Source organism: Varroa jacobsoni, unplaced genomic scaffold (genome assembly GCF_002532875.2).
Source record: "Varroa jacobsoni isolate VJ856 unplaced genomic scaffold, vjacob_1.0 scaffold_1040, whole genome shotgun sequence".
NCBI classification, from domain to species: Eukaryota; Metazoa; Arthropoda; class Arachnida; order Mesostigmata; family Varroidae; genus Varroa; species Varroa jacobsoni.
The window spans coordinates 55,691-71,178 of NW_019213942.1; the positions used below are offsets into that span (position 1 = coordinate 55,691).

General features: G+C 43.0%; 1 protein-coding gene across 1 annotated transcript in view; it reads left to right on the forward strand.

Annotated features, from left to right (window-relative positions):
• LOC111266011 (glutamate receptor ionotropic, kainate 2) overlaps positions 1–15,488 on the forward strand; it is a 55,658-nt gene that overhangs the window by 27,763 nt on the left and 12,407 nt on the right. The window contains exons 13-14 of the mRNA XM_022843118.2: positions 14,725–14,892; positions 15,003–15,067. Coding sequence (XP_022698853.1) covers positions 14,725–14,892; positions 15,003–15,067 — 233 coding nt within the window. The remainder of the gene's footprint in view (positions 1–14,724; positions 14,893–15,002; positions 15,068–15,488) is intronic.

Consider the following 15,488-nt stretch of genomic DNA (forward strand, 5'->3'; position numbering starts at 1 on the left):
GACAGACGCTGTAATGAATCTGTAGAATAAGTAAATCGGCTATAATAGTTCCAGTCAATAACAAACCAAGAACCCTGACAAGGTCTGCCTAGTCTGTCAGTCAAGAGCCATTTGATGAAAGAAAGATTTTTATATGTTCGCTTATAGATATATTTTACTTCTCTCAGCTTGCCTTTTCTCAGATCAATTATAAATAGTCATTGTTTCGCTAAACAAATCTATATATATTTATATGTACAAGTGAACGCATGATACGGGTATGTATTCTATACTTATTATCCGTTAAGTTTAATCGTATGTGACATCGAAAGTTCAGTTGAAATTCCCGCCCCCACTTATGTGCTGTTACCGTTAACATCGTTTTCGTCTCTGTAGCAACATGAAGTTAAGAATTACTTACACATACTCCTGTGCATGTTGACCCGTAATAAGTTTCAATAGCGGCACTAATCCAATTAATTCACTAGAGGCACGAGTTCTTTCCCAGTTAATCACTCTAGTTACGTGCGTGTCGTACAGAGAGTGCGTGGAAGACTAGCGTTCTCTTTCTACGCCCCTTTCATAAACATAGCCTCACCGTCCCTGAGTGAGCACCCATACCTAGTATAGTAATCACGTTGTCACATATAAACGTACAAGCACACGCGCACAGACCGAAAGATCTACCTACGTGTGTGCGCTGACACAATCACGACCACAGTCTGAGTACAGCGGTAGCTAAAGCCGTATTGAACCCGTTTCCCGTCATAGCTGCTGCGCTTTAGATCCTATATTCTGTCCGACTAGTCGGCTCTGACCAACGTTAGAGTGCAAACAGGCCGTCAACGGCCGAGGCTCGCAGGCACCCGTAGCTTAGTACGTCTCTCTGTCTTTAACACTGAAGGTGCATTAAAGCTTATTGAATAGCGGCGTAGCCGGCTGCATAAAGGCGTGCTTATGTACTGTATGGGGTATATATGGCCCTAATTTCCTGGCTTCTCCATCGCAGCGGATCGTTCAGAGAGACAACCGCTGGCCCAGGCGAACGTCTCATCGACGAGGCATCGCGACCAAACCAGTGGCCGCAATGGGCCCAGTCGGAAAGAGCTGCGCCGCTAATCGAGAGAGACCAGGCGACCAAGATGGGCTGCACACATGGAAGAGGCATCCATCGCTGTGTTAATTTCGATATAATGGAGATCTAACACATCCTCAACGCCTGCCGTCCCCGACGCAGGGCTGACTATTCTTCAGACATTTGCCTATCGTACATGTTGTACCGGGCTAGCAGATGCCTACCAGCGTCGAGCTATCTCTGTGGTATCCGGATAGGGTGCATTGGTGGGGGCGAGCACGGGAAACACAGGAGCTTCCCAACGGGGACAGATCGTCTCAAGCTTCTGTGCCTAGAACGTACGCGCTCCGCTTCAGCCGTGCCACAGAAGCATGCGCCGCGAATTGCGAGCTCTCGCGTTGTTCAAACGGGAGCACGAGACGAAGCGGCCAGCCAGTTCAGCCCCGTTGCGGTGGAAGGCCTTCAGCGAATCAGCGAACAACCGACAGCGCTGGAGCTGCTTTAACCCCCAAGAGAAGGCGGGTCTGAACTGCACAGTCAGTGGTTCTGGGCAGCTCTGAGGAGTCGAGGCCTTCAAGGCAGCGAAGGGGTAGAGAGGAGAAAACGTTCGCAGGACGCTGCCGGGTAGGAGCTAATGAAGATGGAACACCCTCCACGGGCCACCAGACACAACTCCCGGTCGAAGCAACGGCTGCTCACGCCGCTTCGACTCTGGAACCGTCTCTTAAACAGACAACCCGTCGCGGTGTATGGATGTTGGATGTGGAATTGAGGGTTAGAAATGGGCATTCGCTGGGCTTTCACTGGACCGCCGCGCTGCCATGAAGGGAAAGCATATAGACGCACGGACGTTGTGCCAACCGTGGCCCGCAGCGGCGCCTCGTGGTCCGAGCGATGGGGAAACAACGTCCAACAACGACCAACATCGAATGTCTCACTTTGTCTAGCTGCCGCGATCTTCTCTGGAATTATTCACTTAGCTCCAGCGCCACGGCTGCTGCTTGCATCGCAGACACTGTTTCTTGCTCCAACATCAACCCATTCATACAGGTTACGGCGCTGTACTACTGTACAGCAGACAAGACAGCGTTATACCGCAGCGCTCGCCTATATCGAAAAGGACTTTGTCGTCGTCGATGGCTATCACGGTCGCCACTGTACACAAATTTTCTAACTTCGCTCGATCCAATGACCTCGCTGTGCTGGCTACAGCTGGAATTGTACGCAAGAGGGTTGGCGGTCCACGTGAACACATGCGACTACTGCACAGGGTGACAAACACAGCGCGAACGGTGCCTGTGATACTGCCTACAGCTGTGGGTCTCAGGAAACGTAACAAAACGGTGCCTAGTGTTACCGTAGTCCGACGAAACAACCAACGACGTCGGTCGACAGCGGAGTTGGGTCGACACAGCGATGGAACGATCTGCTGTAGCGTTTCTGGCCGTGTGAGCCTGTCTCGTTCGGCCATCCCATTCCTGTTGGCTACATCGGCTTCTCCGAGCGTCACCATGCGCTTCTACTGTGTGGAACACAATTATTTTTTGCCATTTATTTATAGCCAACGCTACGAAAGGACGAGAAGGAGACGACGAGGTAGAAATACCATGGAAGAAGCTGGACATAGATCCTTGTCATTTATTACCACGCGTAGCAGCAAACACTGCTGCCGCCCGTTCCCCAGTCAAGGCACGCTGTACAGGGGGCACTGAGTAGCGAGCTGATGGGAAACTTGGAAGAATGGTGACCTTCTAAGCTATCGCTGTTCGTTATAGCTGGACATGTGTTGGAATCGAAGGAAAAATGCCAAGAAATCCACATAATCTCCACAAATGAATGTCGCAAATAAATCGGAATATAGAAACACATTAAAGAGCTAACTAAGGTTTTATCAAGAAAGGTACATTTGTAATATAGTCCATTTTATAATTGTATCTGCAATTAATTAGTCGGTATTTGTTTTTAGTTTTGTGACAGGGTTTGGAAAATTAGATTCACTTGTTTTTGGTGGGAAACACAGATATAAATAGTTTTTAAAGCTTTCCATGTACACCTTGATACTGGATGCAGCGACATCGATCGAATGCATGATATTATATAATATTCTAATTTCGACAAATTGAATACTGCTGAAGTTCTACGATATTATCGAGATATCCAACTGGTCTATCCTTCACAATGAAGCATATTTTTCTAGCCATTTGAACCTTGCTTATACGTAATGGAGAATAGTGCCTGTCACACCCAGGATACTAATTTGAAATATATTATGAGTGGGAAATGTAGTGATATTTATTGTAGTCAAATGTATCTGCGCCGTAGGCTATAGTTAGAAACAAGAAAAATGAAAAAATCACTGACGTTCTAACTCTGATGTTGCACCAAAGCTGTGAGTCCAATATCCTACGTTCAGCAGTGAAGTTGGCGGAGAAACGATACTTCTACAAAAAGAATAAAAAATATTTATATTGTGGTATCTGTTGGGTACCCACACGTATTTCACATTAGCTAGCTAAGGTAAATGCACCACTTCTTCAATCGTTTCCTAGCTTTTCCAGGCAGCGCTAGCCGCCACAGTAAGTGCTCGATCATGTCACCGTCCGTTTGGACGGTTCGTTGCATTTCTACGAAAGTCAACTGGACGTAGTACAAGTATGGGTTAACTTGGGGTATTCTTCGCTACAACATTATGGCCGCTTTCTGGCAAAATTGGTGGATCTAGCTGGAAATGCTTAGAAGTCTTGAGAGTTTGGTGAAGCTGAAGGTCCTCATAATAGCTCCGTGTATAGCAACATACGTATCTGTGTAGGGAAGTTAGCGTGTGCGTGTATGTATGTACGTGTGTGTGTGTGTGTGTGTGTGTGTGTGTGCGCATCTATACACGCCTGGCTAACAGTGTCATTGGCGTAGGCCATTGACAAAGAGGTTATTTCACCCCTGACTGCACCCGACCTCGCCGCGCCAACCAACTGGCCTTATCCTCAGAGTCGGCTCGAAGTCAACCTTCGTTTCTCTCTTTCTCCAATCGGTTTCTTCCCGAAGGGAAAGCAGCTTCGTTTCGCTTACTTTTCCGATACCCTCTATACCTCACTCCCTCCCTCGGTCGTTGGCTTCTGCCGCTGGTACTAACGGAGGTTCGGCAAAACCGCTTCATTGCTTCCTATTACGGACAAGATATGAGCGAGAAAGAAACCCAGCCTGGCTGTATGCTAGGCCCACCTACGTTGTTGTTTCCCCCTCGAGTCTTCCCAGGTGCTTGGCCTGACCAAACCAAGCAAGACACAAGGAGCATAAGGCTTGGCATCTTCTTATGATCCATAAGGCTCTGACAAGGTGCCCCCTGCACCTAGAGAGATATAAAAGGTGTGGGTTCAAGACAATCTCGTCGGTGGCCGACCTCCAGCCGCTGTGCGGATTGACAGAATATGATCCCTGCGCCACGGATAACAGCGGATGAAGTTGACGGGAACTTTATATGATCTTGACATATTGAGGCATAAGCGTAGAGATACATTGACTAGAAGGACAGTAAAAATATTCTAGTCGACTGAAGTTTGGTTTACAAGAAATTTGGGATGGACGCTACATACGCAAAGAGAATAAGGGCTTGTAGCGGGTAGCGTCTTAAAATAAAATCTAAAAATGTTTTTTTAAAAAATAATTACTCATTAACGATGTGTGTGAGTTTCCTAAAGAGAGTCAAACGCGCGATAATAATCTCCTCTCGTCAGTTGAAATCGGTGAAATGGATCAGTTGTCTCCCATTTTAATAAAAACCGTAGATACTAAAAAGAACAGCTTAGCGAAAAAGTATTGCAAGTCAAAATTGAAGCAATATTTTTCTTATATTCTAAAATTATATTATTATACTAAATATGCGCTATGTTAATCGATGACCCTCGCTATCTTTTGATAACTGAATAATTCCGTCGTTCTAGAAGTTTTGTATCTTGTGGGTGAAGAAGTTTGACAAGTAATTTTTGCATCTTTTTATTTGGACTGAATTAATAGACAATGGTCTAATGGTGCAGGATCCGGGCTATGCGGCGGATACGGTAAAATTTCTTACCTAAATTCGTTCAATTCTTGTCGGGTAGCTAAAGATGTATTAGCGTGTTAATACTGGCAGGATCTGACATTGTCGTGATGAGCAATATCTAGTTTCGTTCGATTTTTTCAATGGCTTATTGTAATCCTGTTAGTTATTCATAGAAAAGATCCGAATCAGACGCAACAGCAATTTGTAATGCCTGATTCTTCTCCAACCTCAAACATAGCATCAAATTTTTTTGCATCTATCAGAGCTTTATCGCAAATTGTAAAGAGCGTACTTTTTTTAATTTGCTGATCCGCTTTTCATTTTTCGTGATGAACGGCGTTAGAAATAGCTGAATTTTGATGTGATGCTGTAGAGTCGCAAATGAAAATAGGATCGTATAGGATCAATTCGTGTAGGACTTAAACATCGGAAACTGTTTGGTGATGAACGTCTAGTTTCTTGACCGTATTATGGTTACTCACATCTCGGTCTTTCTAATAATTTTACAAGCGTCTCACATAATTGCTCGAGCGTTACAAGGAGCATTTCCAGATCAAAGTTGCCAGAACGAAAAGGACAATGTCATCCTTGGAATGTTTGTTCCGGTAACGGATTTTATCTATGACCAGCGTAAATTTTGTATGGGACCGAGATAAATTTGTGCTTTTATAGTAACAGAATTAAAAATAAAACGAATTTTCGTAGAAATTTCATTATTCTTCAAGGTGCTTTATCTTACACTTGGATAAGGGCACTTCAACAATTCTTGCGCATCTCTTGCTACCGCTCTCGAATGACATCAACGCCAACCCGACACAATTTATATAACCTGAGATGTATGACTCTAAAGGAACGATCAATATTTTTTCCAGCAACCTAATATTTATCATAACGTTTTATAAAGGATCACTTAAAATAAATTTTTCCCTTACTATTAACCTGTTTTTAACCAACTTTTAACTGTCACTATGTTTTTTGTAACTATTGTCATTTGAAAAAAACTCGCAGGTTCTTGGTTTTGAGCCGATACATTGGCCGTAAATAGGCCAATCTTGTAAGGCATTCAATCTGTATACAGTTGTGACAGAAATTATTAAACGCTAGCCTAAGACTAATATTATAAAGCAACGTATTATAAAAGTTGCGATTAGTTTTCAGCAGATGAAGAAAAATAATTTGTCCTTGTAACTACATGTAACTTCACTACCGTAAATTTTCAAAAAAAATGACTTTTTAGAAAACGGAATGATACCTCCATTGCGCTGATACTAGAGCGTCTATTTCCACTACTGATATCCCAATACATGCTTATAATGATACTCTACCGTTTATAGTTGATGTTCTGTTACTCCCATAGAGTATTGCGGTTCCCCTACGGTTAGCCCAATGTCAGGCCTGGGGGCTGGCCCTGGTAGGTTCCGGCCCTGCTAGCAAAGGCCAATAGAAAATAAAAAGAATCAAGAACTTGCAGACGGTTTTCACAAATGAGAAGGAAAAATGAAAAAAAGGGGGCTGCCTTATTGCCTGCGTAACACTGCTCCAGCTTATCTGGCATTTGGAAATCGCTGCCCGCCGCTTCTAGTGTCGCTGTTATATTGAACTATATTCGCGTGTGAGACGGTCCTATAGCTATTTCTCACCCGCAGGCGGCATCACATACCATATAGGTGGCCGTAGGAGCAACACTGAAATGGAAAACGACGATGAAGGGTATAGAAAAAAAAAAGGAGGCAGCCAGGTCCTGTATTCTGCCGCAATTCCTTCACCAGTTAGGGCCGTTAGTGTTTTGATGCGCCACTCGTGATGCCGGTGTATCTCGACCGTCGTTCCCTTTTCTCGTGAGCTCTAAAGTTGTAGCAATATACCGTTCATCTCGGCTCTGCTGCGCAAAAGCTGGCAAACAGCGCGGTAAAATGGGTGAAACCATATATATAAAAACTGGTATGTGGCACCCAGGATGTGCCCAAGGCACGCGCGTTCTGCATTGACCCGAGCCAAAAAACGGGGTGCCAATGACGGCCTCGATGTGCCAATTGCTTCGGTTTCGCAAGGAAGCCACTTGAACGTGCGGGTAGCGTATAGTATATGATAGCGCAATAAGGTAGTGTGCGGGATATAACAATGACAACTATGCGGTACGTTCCTGAACGATACAAAAAGAGGCGTGTCTGAGCGGACTCAATCGCTTTGTCTTGTAGGATGGCGGCAATCGATGAAGCTGGAGTAATACAGATGGGGTTGCTAGGGGTGTCGTAGGTCTGCGCCGGAATATTGGAAAAATAGGCGAATTTTTAGTAGATAGACTGTTACTAGTAGCTGAAATTGATGACGTGTCGCTTTAGCTAATCGTCCTTTTTTTACTTTTTGTGTGGGGGTTATTATGTGGAGAAGGAGGATAGCAAAAGAAGAACGAGGAAAAGTATGAGTGAAGAGCTACGGCACAATGTAGCTAAGGATGGGCCTAGTTCAACTTAGTGGAAACTATATACTCGGCCTTCTTTTGCGACCTCTTCATTTTACTCCAATCGCCCACTATATGGATTGCATGCCCTGAAGACTCAATCATTTTTGCTGTCTACTTAAGAAGAAGTCAAATGGTTCGTAGAGGACGAGGCCAGAATACCGCGATAACTACTGTAATGAGCAGACGCAGTTATCCGAGAGAATTACCAGGAAGAGAAAAAAGCAAACCGGACTGATATCCGGGAAGCAGATGAAACGAAACGATATGAAAGGATGTTGGGAACGAAGGATAATTGGATTGTCGAAAAATTATGATAATGTCGAAAGGAGGAATTGTCCAAGCTGTCTAGAAAACCGGTGACCACGTGTCAGATTTTTGGCTTAGCTCAGTACGGACGGCAATGATGATGAACGCACAGACGTAGGAAGGCGTATGTCCCATATGGCATTGAATAATATGAGAACGGTAAAGCATCCTCTATGTTAATATTGTGTTCACAGAATATCCGACTAGACCATTTTATTATTGTTGGCATTATTATAACTATTACTTTGTTCCTGAATATAAATTATGTTGTTAATACATATTACTCCTGATGACGCCACTCACATATGAGAGTTTAAAAAAAAAAACTAAGATAAGAGTAAATCGGTTATATTGTAAATTGCGGTTTCGACAATTATAAACATGGCACAAAATGAAAAGCGATACATTTGTATACACATAAGGGTAAATATGAAGAGTGTCTAGGCTATACGGAAAAACAGCGATAATACGGCTGATGGCTGATGACGCTACTGCCGTTAGTAGCAGCTACTCCAGCAACAACAAACTGGTGCATTATTACACAGAGATAGAGGGTAGGTAGTTTTTTCCCGCCATTTAGGTTGGTGCTCCTCGGCCACTTCCCTTAACCGTCACTGTGAAAAAGGCCATTCACAAGCTCTGTCGTATAGTACACAGTAGAACAACCTGCCATGCAAGCAAAAGGCTTACGGAAATGCCAATGTGATATAAGCGTAAAATCATTGTCTGTTGCTCGCGCAGTACCTCAGCCTTCTCTGCTATTCGGGACGGCGTATAGGTCTCTGTGTAGTAGATTCCAACATGGAGATCGTTACAAAAGAGCGAACAGGCCATTGTACGGATGACCTATCTTGCAGTTAATATATATATATGTACACAGTCCCACACATATCGACGCTATTAGGCGGTGGAACAATTTAAGCAGTGCATACTGGAATACAATCTAAGATACTTACCGATATTGGCTGTGGCCGAGATGGTTACAGTGAAGAAATGATGCAAACATTTTACCAAGCGGTAAGAAGCCATTAATGACGAGACGCCAACATGGGACAATGCTGCCCGAGAAGCTTCGAGTGTTTGTGTCAATGACTGAATATACGTATCTTCACAGTGCACCCCCTTGAAGGCTATCGCAAGTAGTCGACCACCCACACGGTTGTAGCCTCCTACCCAGAAGCATTACAGCTTCCACTAGTAGCATTTACTGATGGTACTACAGGTACCGCCCGTGAGTCCTTGGATAAGAGATTTAAACATAACCTCATGATCAGTGTAGTGAAGTGTAGATTTCAATCCGTACAACAAGAAGTCCTTGACATTAAACCACCGTTCGGTGGGTGGACAAATTGCGCGTCTGTTGAAGTCACTCCATTTTTAGGCTGATTTGGTCCCATTGACCATGGCCGCGTATGAGTTGGCCGGCCCCTCTTGCCTCTAGGTCAGAAAGGCAAAGAGCAAGAAGAGGGTGACTCTCGTGTTGTGGCATCACCTTAGGGTGGAGTGGTGGCCCGCACCTTCAGCTCACAAGGACTGAAATATCCGCACGGGTCTCTCTCTCGCTCACTTTCTCTCTTTCTTTTTTGTTGATGTCTGTGTGCGTAAGGGACGGGGGCGTTCGAGGCGCTTTGTATGGACAATGAAGGTGAACACAGAGGATGCGGACAGGAAACGGAAAAATAATGTACCCGTATATCGTATGTGTGGCAATGTCGGGCTCGCAACCTGTAATAACTACAGACTTGTGCAAACTATTAATTTTGGGAAGAAAGAATATCTGTACATTGTGAAAAAGTTTTTACATCACTGGTGTACCTACATTATAGTATACATTACGTACGTAAGAGTGCCGAAAACATGCATGAAGTTTAGTTGCAGTTATCAAATCACCCCACGAGTTTTTCCATACGATGCCATCAATCTATCAACCATAATACGGTGCGTGCGAGCAGTTAACATTTCTTGATGGAAGATATTTAAAAATCTAACCTTAGTCCCAGTAAAATTGACTACTTTATTCATAGGTCTGCCGTTAAATTTTCTCCTCATTTCCTATTGTAGATATTCACATCTCCTGATGACACATCGCGAGGCATTTTAGAGTCCATTAGCTACCTAGTCATTTCGTTTAGGTATAAATGAAAGCGCGCTTAAATTACTCGAATGTCGTCACTTCAGTTTGACTTAACGCTGGCACCTCTGAGATGGAAGGGCTCTGTTCCACACTCTCTGCTTGTGTCTTCGATTCTACTGAAGAGCAGCGGCTAGCTCCTTAAGTGCTTAAGCGGTAGCGGGTCGAATAGCGACGAGCGGTTAGTGAAGAGATGTTTCGAAATTCTCTTCGCGGACGAGTTTTCCTTTTGAGCGTTTTGCCCTGTAGGGACCAGCCCGTTTCAAATTGGCGATCTGCCCACATGATCCGAAAAGTGCAGTTTGGGTGGTCATTAAGCTGGGACGAGCTATCTTGAGTACTGCTGCGCATTTCGATGCGGTGGATCTACTTTAAGCAATGCGAGGTCCTTTTCTATCGTCAGCATTTCTACCTTTCACGTAAGACGACCGAAATAAAACAGCATGCTCATAGAAAGTCCTGTATTTCGTCGTCCACACATCTAATGTTACTCAGACAGCCTACATTGAAGATGATTGTATCACGTCTACTGCTAAACGCAGCAGAGCCGGTGTGAGTCATTGACTTCCAATAGATAGGTGGAACCGGACGATGCTTTCCCCATTTCAATGGTTCTTATAAGTGTCATCGATGAAAAGGATCTAAAAGAGACGAGGTCCTATACCGCATGTCCCGGTGGCTGCATCTTTAGTTTCCCTTATAATTCCCGACTTCAACCCTCGCTGCGTTCGGAGACTATTGGCTCTTAATTGAACATCATGGGTAACATTAGTTTCGAGTGATGAAGGAAGGTAAACTACAAAAACACCGAAATGTTTCTGGAACGAACGTCGGTGCTGTTGGTTCCAAGCCTAGGCCGTAAGCAGAAGTGCCAAAAAAGAATGGTTACTATAGGGCTTTAGCTTACAAAGACCTGACTAAGTCCCAGGCGGATGCAGTCCAGGAATCTATGACTATCTAACTGTCCAACGGGTCGTAGTAAGCCTGGATTCTTCGCCGACGCTAACGGCAAATGAGAGAACTCCTCATTGGCGTAGGGACGGAGCAATTGGATCCCAAGAGAGACATTAGTGAGATTTCTTTATTTGTCGTTCGACTTGGTGGGGGACGAAAACTGCTCGACTACGGCCCAATACGGACCTTGGGATATGGCCCTGGGAAAGATTCCTAGGTTTGCGGTTGTAGTACAATGTTAATTTTTAGAAACTCTTCTTTTCAAGAACAATAAATGCGTAAAAAAAGTAAAAACTCAGCTCCACTGACTAGTGAAAACCTACATTTATGTATTTTTATATTTATGAGTAGTTTTTCGCACTAGGTTTCCTCCTCTAAACATTAAATCCTTGTTGTGGGTTCAAAATGTATGTTCTGCATTTTACTGTGGAATAATTGTGACATGCAATGTATACTTTGACAATCGACTCTTTACGAACTTGGAATTTATCCTTATATAGAATCAAAGTGAACCCGAAAACGAACGCCCGAGGCAGTTTACTTATATTCTTGCAAAAAAAAAAACCGCTTAAACTATGATACGCTAGCATTTCCATATCTTCAAATTTGTGCTATATTTTTCGGTTGTATATAGCCTTACAAAAGGTGCGACTACTCTAAATACACCGGTATCGTTTGCCTATAATAAGCTTCCAGCCATGGATTTTGAATTAAGAAAACGCATCAAACATGCTGTTATAGAGGGTTTGCGATACCTATGATGTATTTGAACAATGCAGCCCACTTAACCTGAGATGCGGGACGATTCTAGAACATGTGGCGAAGGTTGGAGCATTAACAAGTTCATTCATGAACAAGTTATCATTATGGGAAAAATTGCAATTTTTTGTGGGTGCTGGAATACAAGTAGTTTAGATACTCTGTCAGTGTAAAGGCTTTAGACAACTCGAATTTATATGAAGCAATTTACCTGAAGTAACACTGTCAACGCTTCGCACAGCGAATACCCCTAATCATTGCCAAAATACGTACGGCTGTGGTAATTACTCTAACTGTATTTAGATACCGATTCGTTTATGGCTGTATAATATTTTTAAGTTTATGAAACTGTTCGGCCGACAAGAATGGACAGTTAGCATGTCGTCCCACAATCTATATTGTCCGCAGGCATTCGGAACGACTGCAGTACATAGCTTCTTGCAACTCGCACATAAGTCATGGATTTTAACAGACACCATAGCTCTAAGAGCAATTCGGAACACGTTGCTAAGAAAAACAACAAGTTTTTAGGGTTCCACCTTGGTCTGCTGGCGTCTAAGAATGGATTTGCTAGAGCACGTCTTCCGAATGCGGTTCCTACGAAGTGGTTTTCTTTAGCCCTAAGGGACATTTTTGCGTCTTTGGTGGCCTAGACAGTGTCCACAGACCATGGCATCATCTAAGATGAACCCCTCCAACCGTTGCCAAGGTGGTCAGCAGACCTGCTAGTCCCTTGGGAGTTTCAACAAGTCATGTACGGCCTATGTGGGTGCAAAGAATGACGGGGAAGCAAACGTACTTGTAGACGTCGTTTGTCTACTATGAACTAATCTTGTCTCTGGAAAGAACACAACATGAAACCATTTGCTAATCTTCTCTCTCTACAAGATATACAACAAAATGGCGGCTTTACGGTAAAAGACTAGTTTTTTCCTATTCCTCTGGGGTAGTATGCTATAAGAATTAAAACTGCGTATACTAATACTCACTAGCAGATTTACAAATAGTCGGTGGTGACGAACGAGCTGAGAGACTATCCCCGTATTACCTGGTCCATACGAGTTGTACTATTTAAGGCATAGTACCAGTAAAAAAGTGGGCCCAGTTTCAATATGATGTAAGAAAGTGTTTGGAAGCGGTTTAGCCCGCCAATATATAGTCGGTGATTCGGATATGACCATAAACAAGTTGTATATGAACAAAAAGTATATGTTTATTTACAAAAAATAGGTGCTACTATTTTTTATTTTCGAATGTATTTGTGAATTAAATTCGGAGATTATCACCAGCAGATAATGCGAAAATACCACAAAAGTCTACCTAAATTTAACCGAATAGCTGTTAAATTTTTACTTTCTGAGAACATTTGCTTTCAGGACCATAGTTTTATCTAATAAACGTACCGAAAATACTATGTTAACAACAGAAGATCTCTTATTGATACTAGTTTTATCAGGTTAGTACCTATGGCACAAATGGGTCAGGTGCATTTTAAAGCGTCAGTATTCAGGTCCACCGCACAGAAATGCAGCAGGTTCTTTTATTGCATTGCTTTATAGCTGATAAACAAACAGTAACCATGAAGATCATATGTTGCTCAGTCATCCATGGAATACAATCTCGTTGGGGCCAGAAAGCTAAAAACGGTGAAGTATTGAGCGTGTGAAACCTCGCGACGTTGTACTTATCGAGCTCTCTGTGTGTTTAATGTACTTATTACGAAAGTATTTTTTGCGAAATACGAAAGCAAGTCTGACGCTTAAAAACATGTTTAAAACCAAAAAAATGTAATAGACCATCCAATCAATTTTCACAGCATTCCTCACAAGATCAGAAACAAGTTAACTCAATGCTTTGAAATGTTACGTCATAAACGTGCAATAGTTAAGTCAAATTGTTTTTTAAACCTGAATTAAACTTTAATGATACATACGAGAGCGAACACTATGGTTGAAAATGCGAAATAGATGTGGAACCCCCAATCACGCGGCTGAACATGCCGTATCTCTTCGGAAGTCACATACTACCATCCGAGTTTAGCCATTCACTGTATTATGAAAGCATCGGAAAAAGGAACAAAAGGGATGTCTTCAAGTTTCAGGTCATGCGTCTGCGAACGTCGAAAATTTCTCCGGACGTTCTCCATCATGAGGAAATATTAGGACGAGTTTACTGCAATTACAGTCATTGTATTATTATCCCCAAATCAATTCGGCAGGTTGATCCGGAGGCGAATCACTCAACGATAGGACGTGCGATGGCCACAAATTGGCCGGCGTGGACCGACAGCGGGCTTGAGGCTTTGTCGGATCAAAACGGCTTTTTTTCTTTTCGCAGTCCGCTATTCTCGACTTCCTCTTCCGTCTTCGGCTCCATCGCCGCTACCTGCTATACTTACTCCGGCACTTCTCAGACCGAGTCACCCGTCGATATTGTATCTGAGTGACAAGCGTACCATCTTTCTTTTCTCTCTTCTCGTATATATATATATATAGTCCTTGGAGGACGACAAGGTGATGTACGTTCCATCGTTGAAGATAGACGGTGAGCGTGTCAATTCAGTTACACAGAAACGAAGCCGCTGTCAGTAGCAGGCAGAGTAAACAGCGAGATGCATGTTATCGTACGTCCAATTGCGGACAATGAAGCATGCCGTTGTAAAGATGCCTGCTCATTTCTGTACGGCGTGTGTGGGGTGTGTGCGGCAAGTTCTTGGATTAAGGTGCATATAAAGAGTCTATGTGTTATGTGGAACAGACGACAATATTTTAGTATAATCAAAAGAAGCATACGATTAAGCATTCATACACGTGCATAATTCATGTTTTATAAGGCTCAAAACGACGACGATGAACACGCCATTTTGTTAAGATATGCAATAGACTAAGTTCGAAAATAACACGAACGTAACAGTCCGTACCGGGACATAATGTATTTAAACCCATAGTTTTATAAAATGCATCTGAAAATTTAAAGCCGGTCTAAGATGACAGCAATATTACGCACTATGTTTTCAGGAAACGGAGTATCCCAACTACAAGCAGCTGTATGCCAAACTGGACAAGGACGCAGCAGTTCGAAATCTTAGCGAAGCTATTCAGCGGGTGAAAAATGAGGACTTTGCTTTATTCTTGGAGACACCCTATATCGAGTATTTCGTAGGGCACGATTGTTCACTGCAACAGGTAAGGGCAGCAACTATTAAGGTATATAAACATTTTCCCCCTATTCTTCGAGAATATACTACATAGTAAATGTAGACGAATTTTTAGTGAATGTAATCGTTTGGTTGCAGGTTGAGGGCACAGTGGGAAGTGTAAGCTATGGAATTGCGATGTCACAAGGGTCATCTTTACAAAAGTAAGCCAGCATATATCGACATTATAAACAGATAGCGTGTTCGGGTAACGTATAGGAGAGAAATTGAAAATTGCTGGGAACTAGGCTATCAATGCGACCGAACACCATATCCATCCACGTACGCAATATACACATTTCCGATTGTGCGTTATACGTTTTACTCAAACTCTCCGTAAAAATCTAAATTTTATTCATTAATAACTTGTTACATGTCAATATTTGCATATTTACGTGTGGTCCGGTCACCACTATAGGTAAAGAAAGTGTAAGTAAAGTATGATGACATTATATACATTTACTGAAAATCGTATACTAGAGGTTTCTGTTAGATTAGAAAACTAAATTTCGCAGTTCCGCAGCAGGAGAAGGAATAGTAAATGTTCAATTAGTTTTCATTAACGTCGCCTTGGGTACTAGTAAA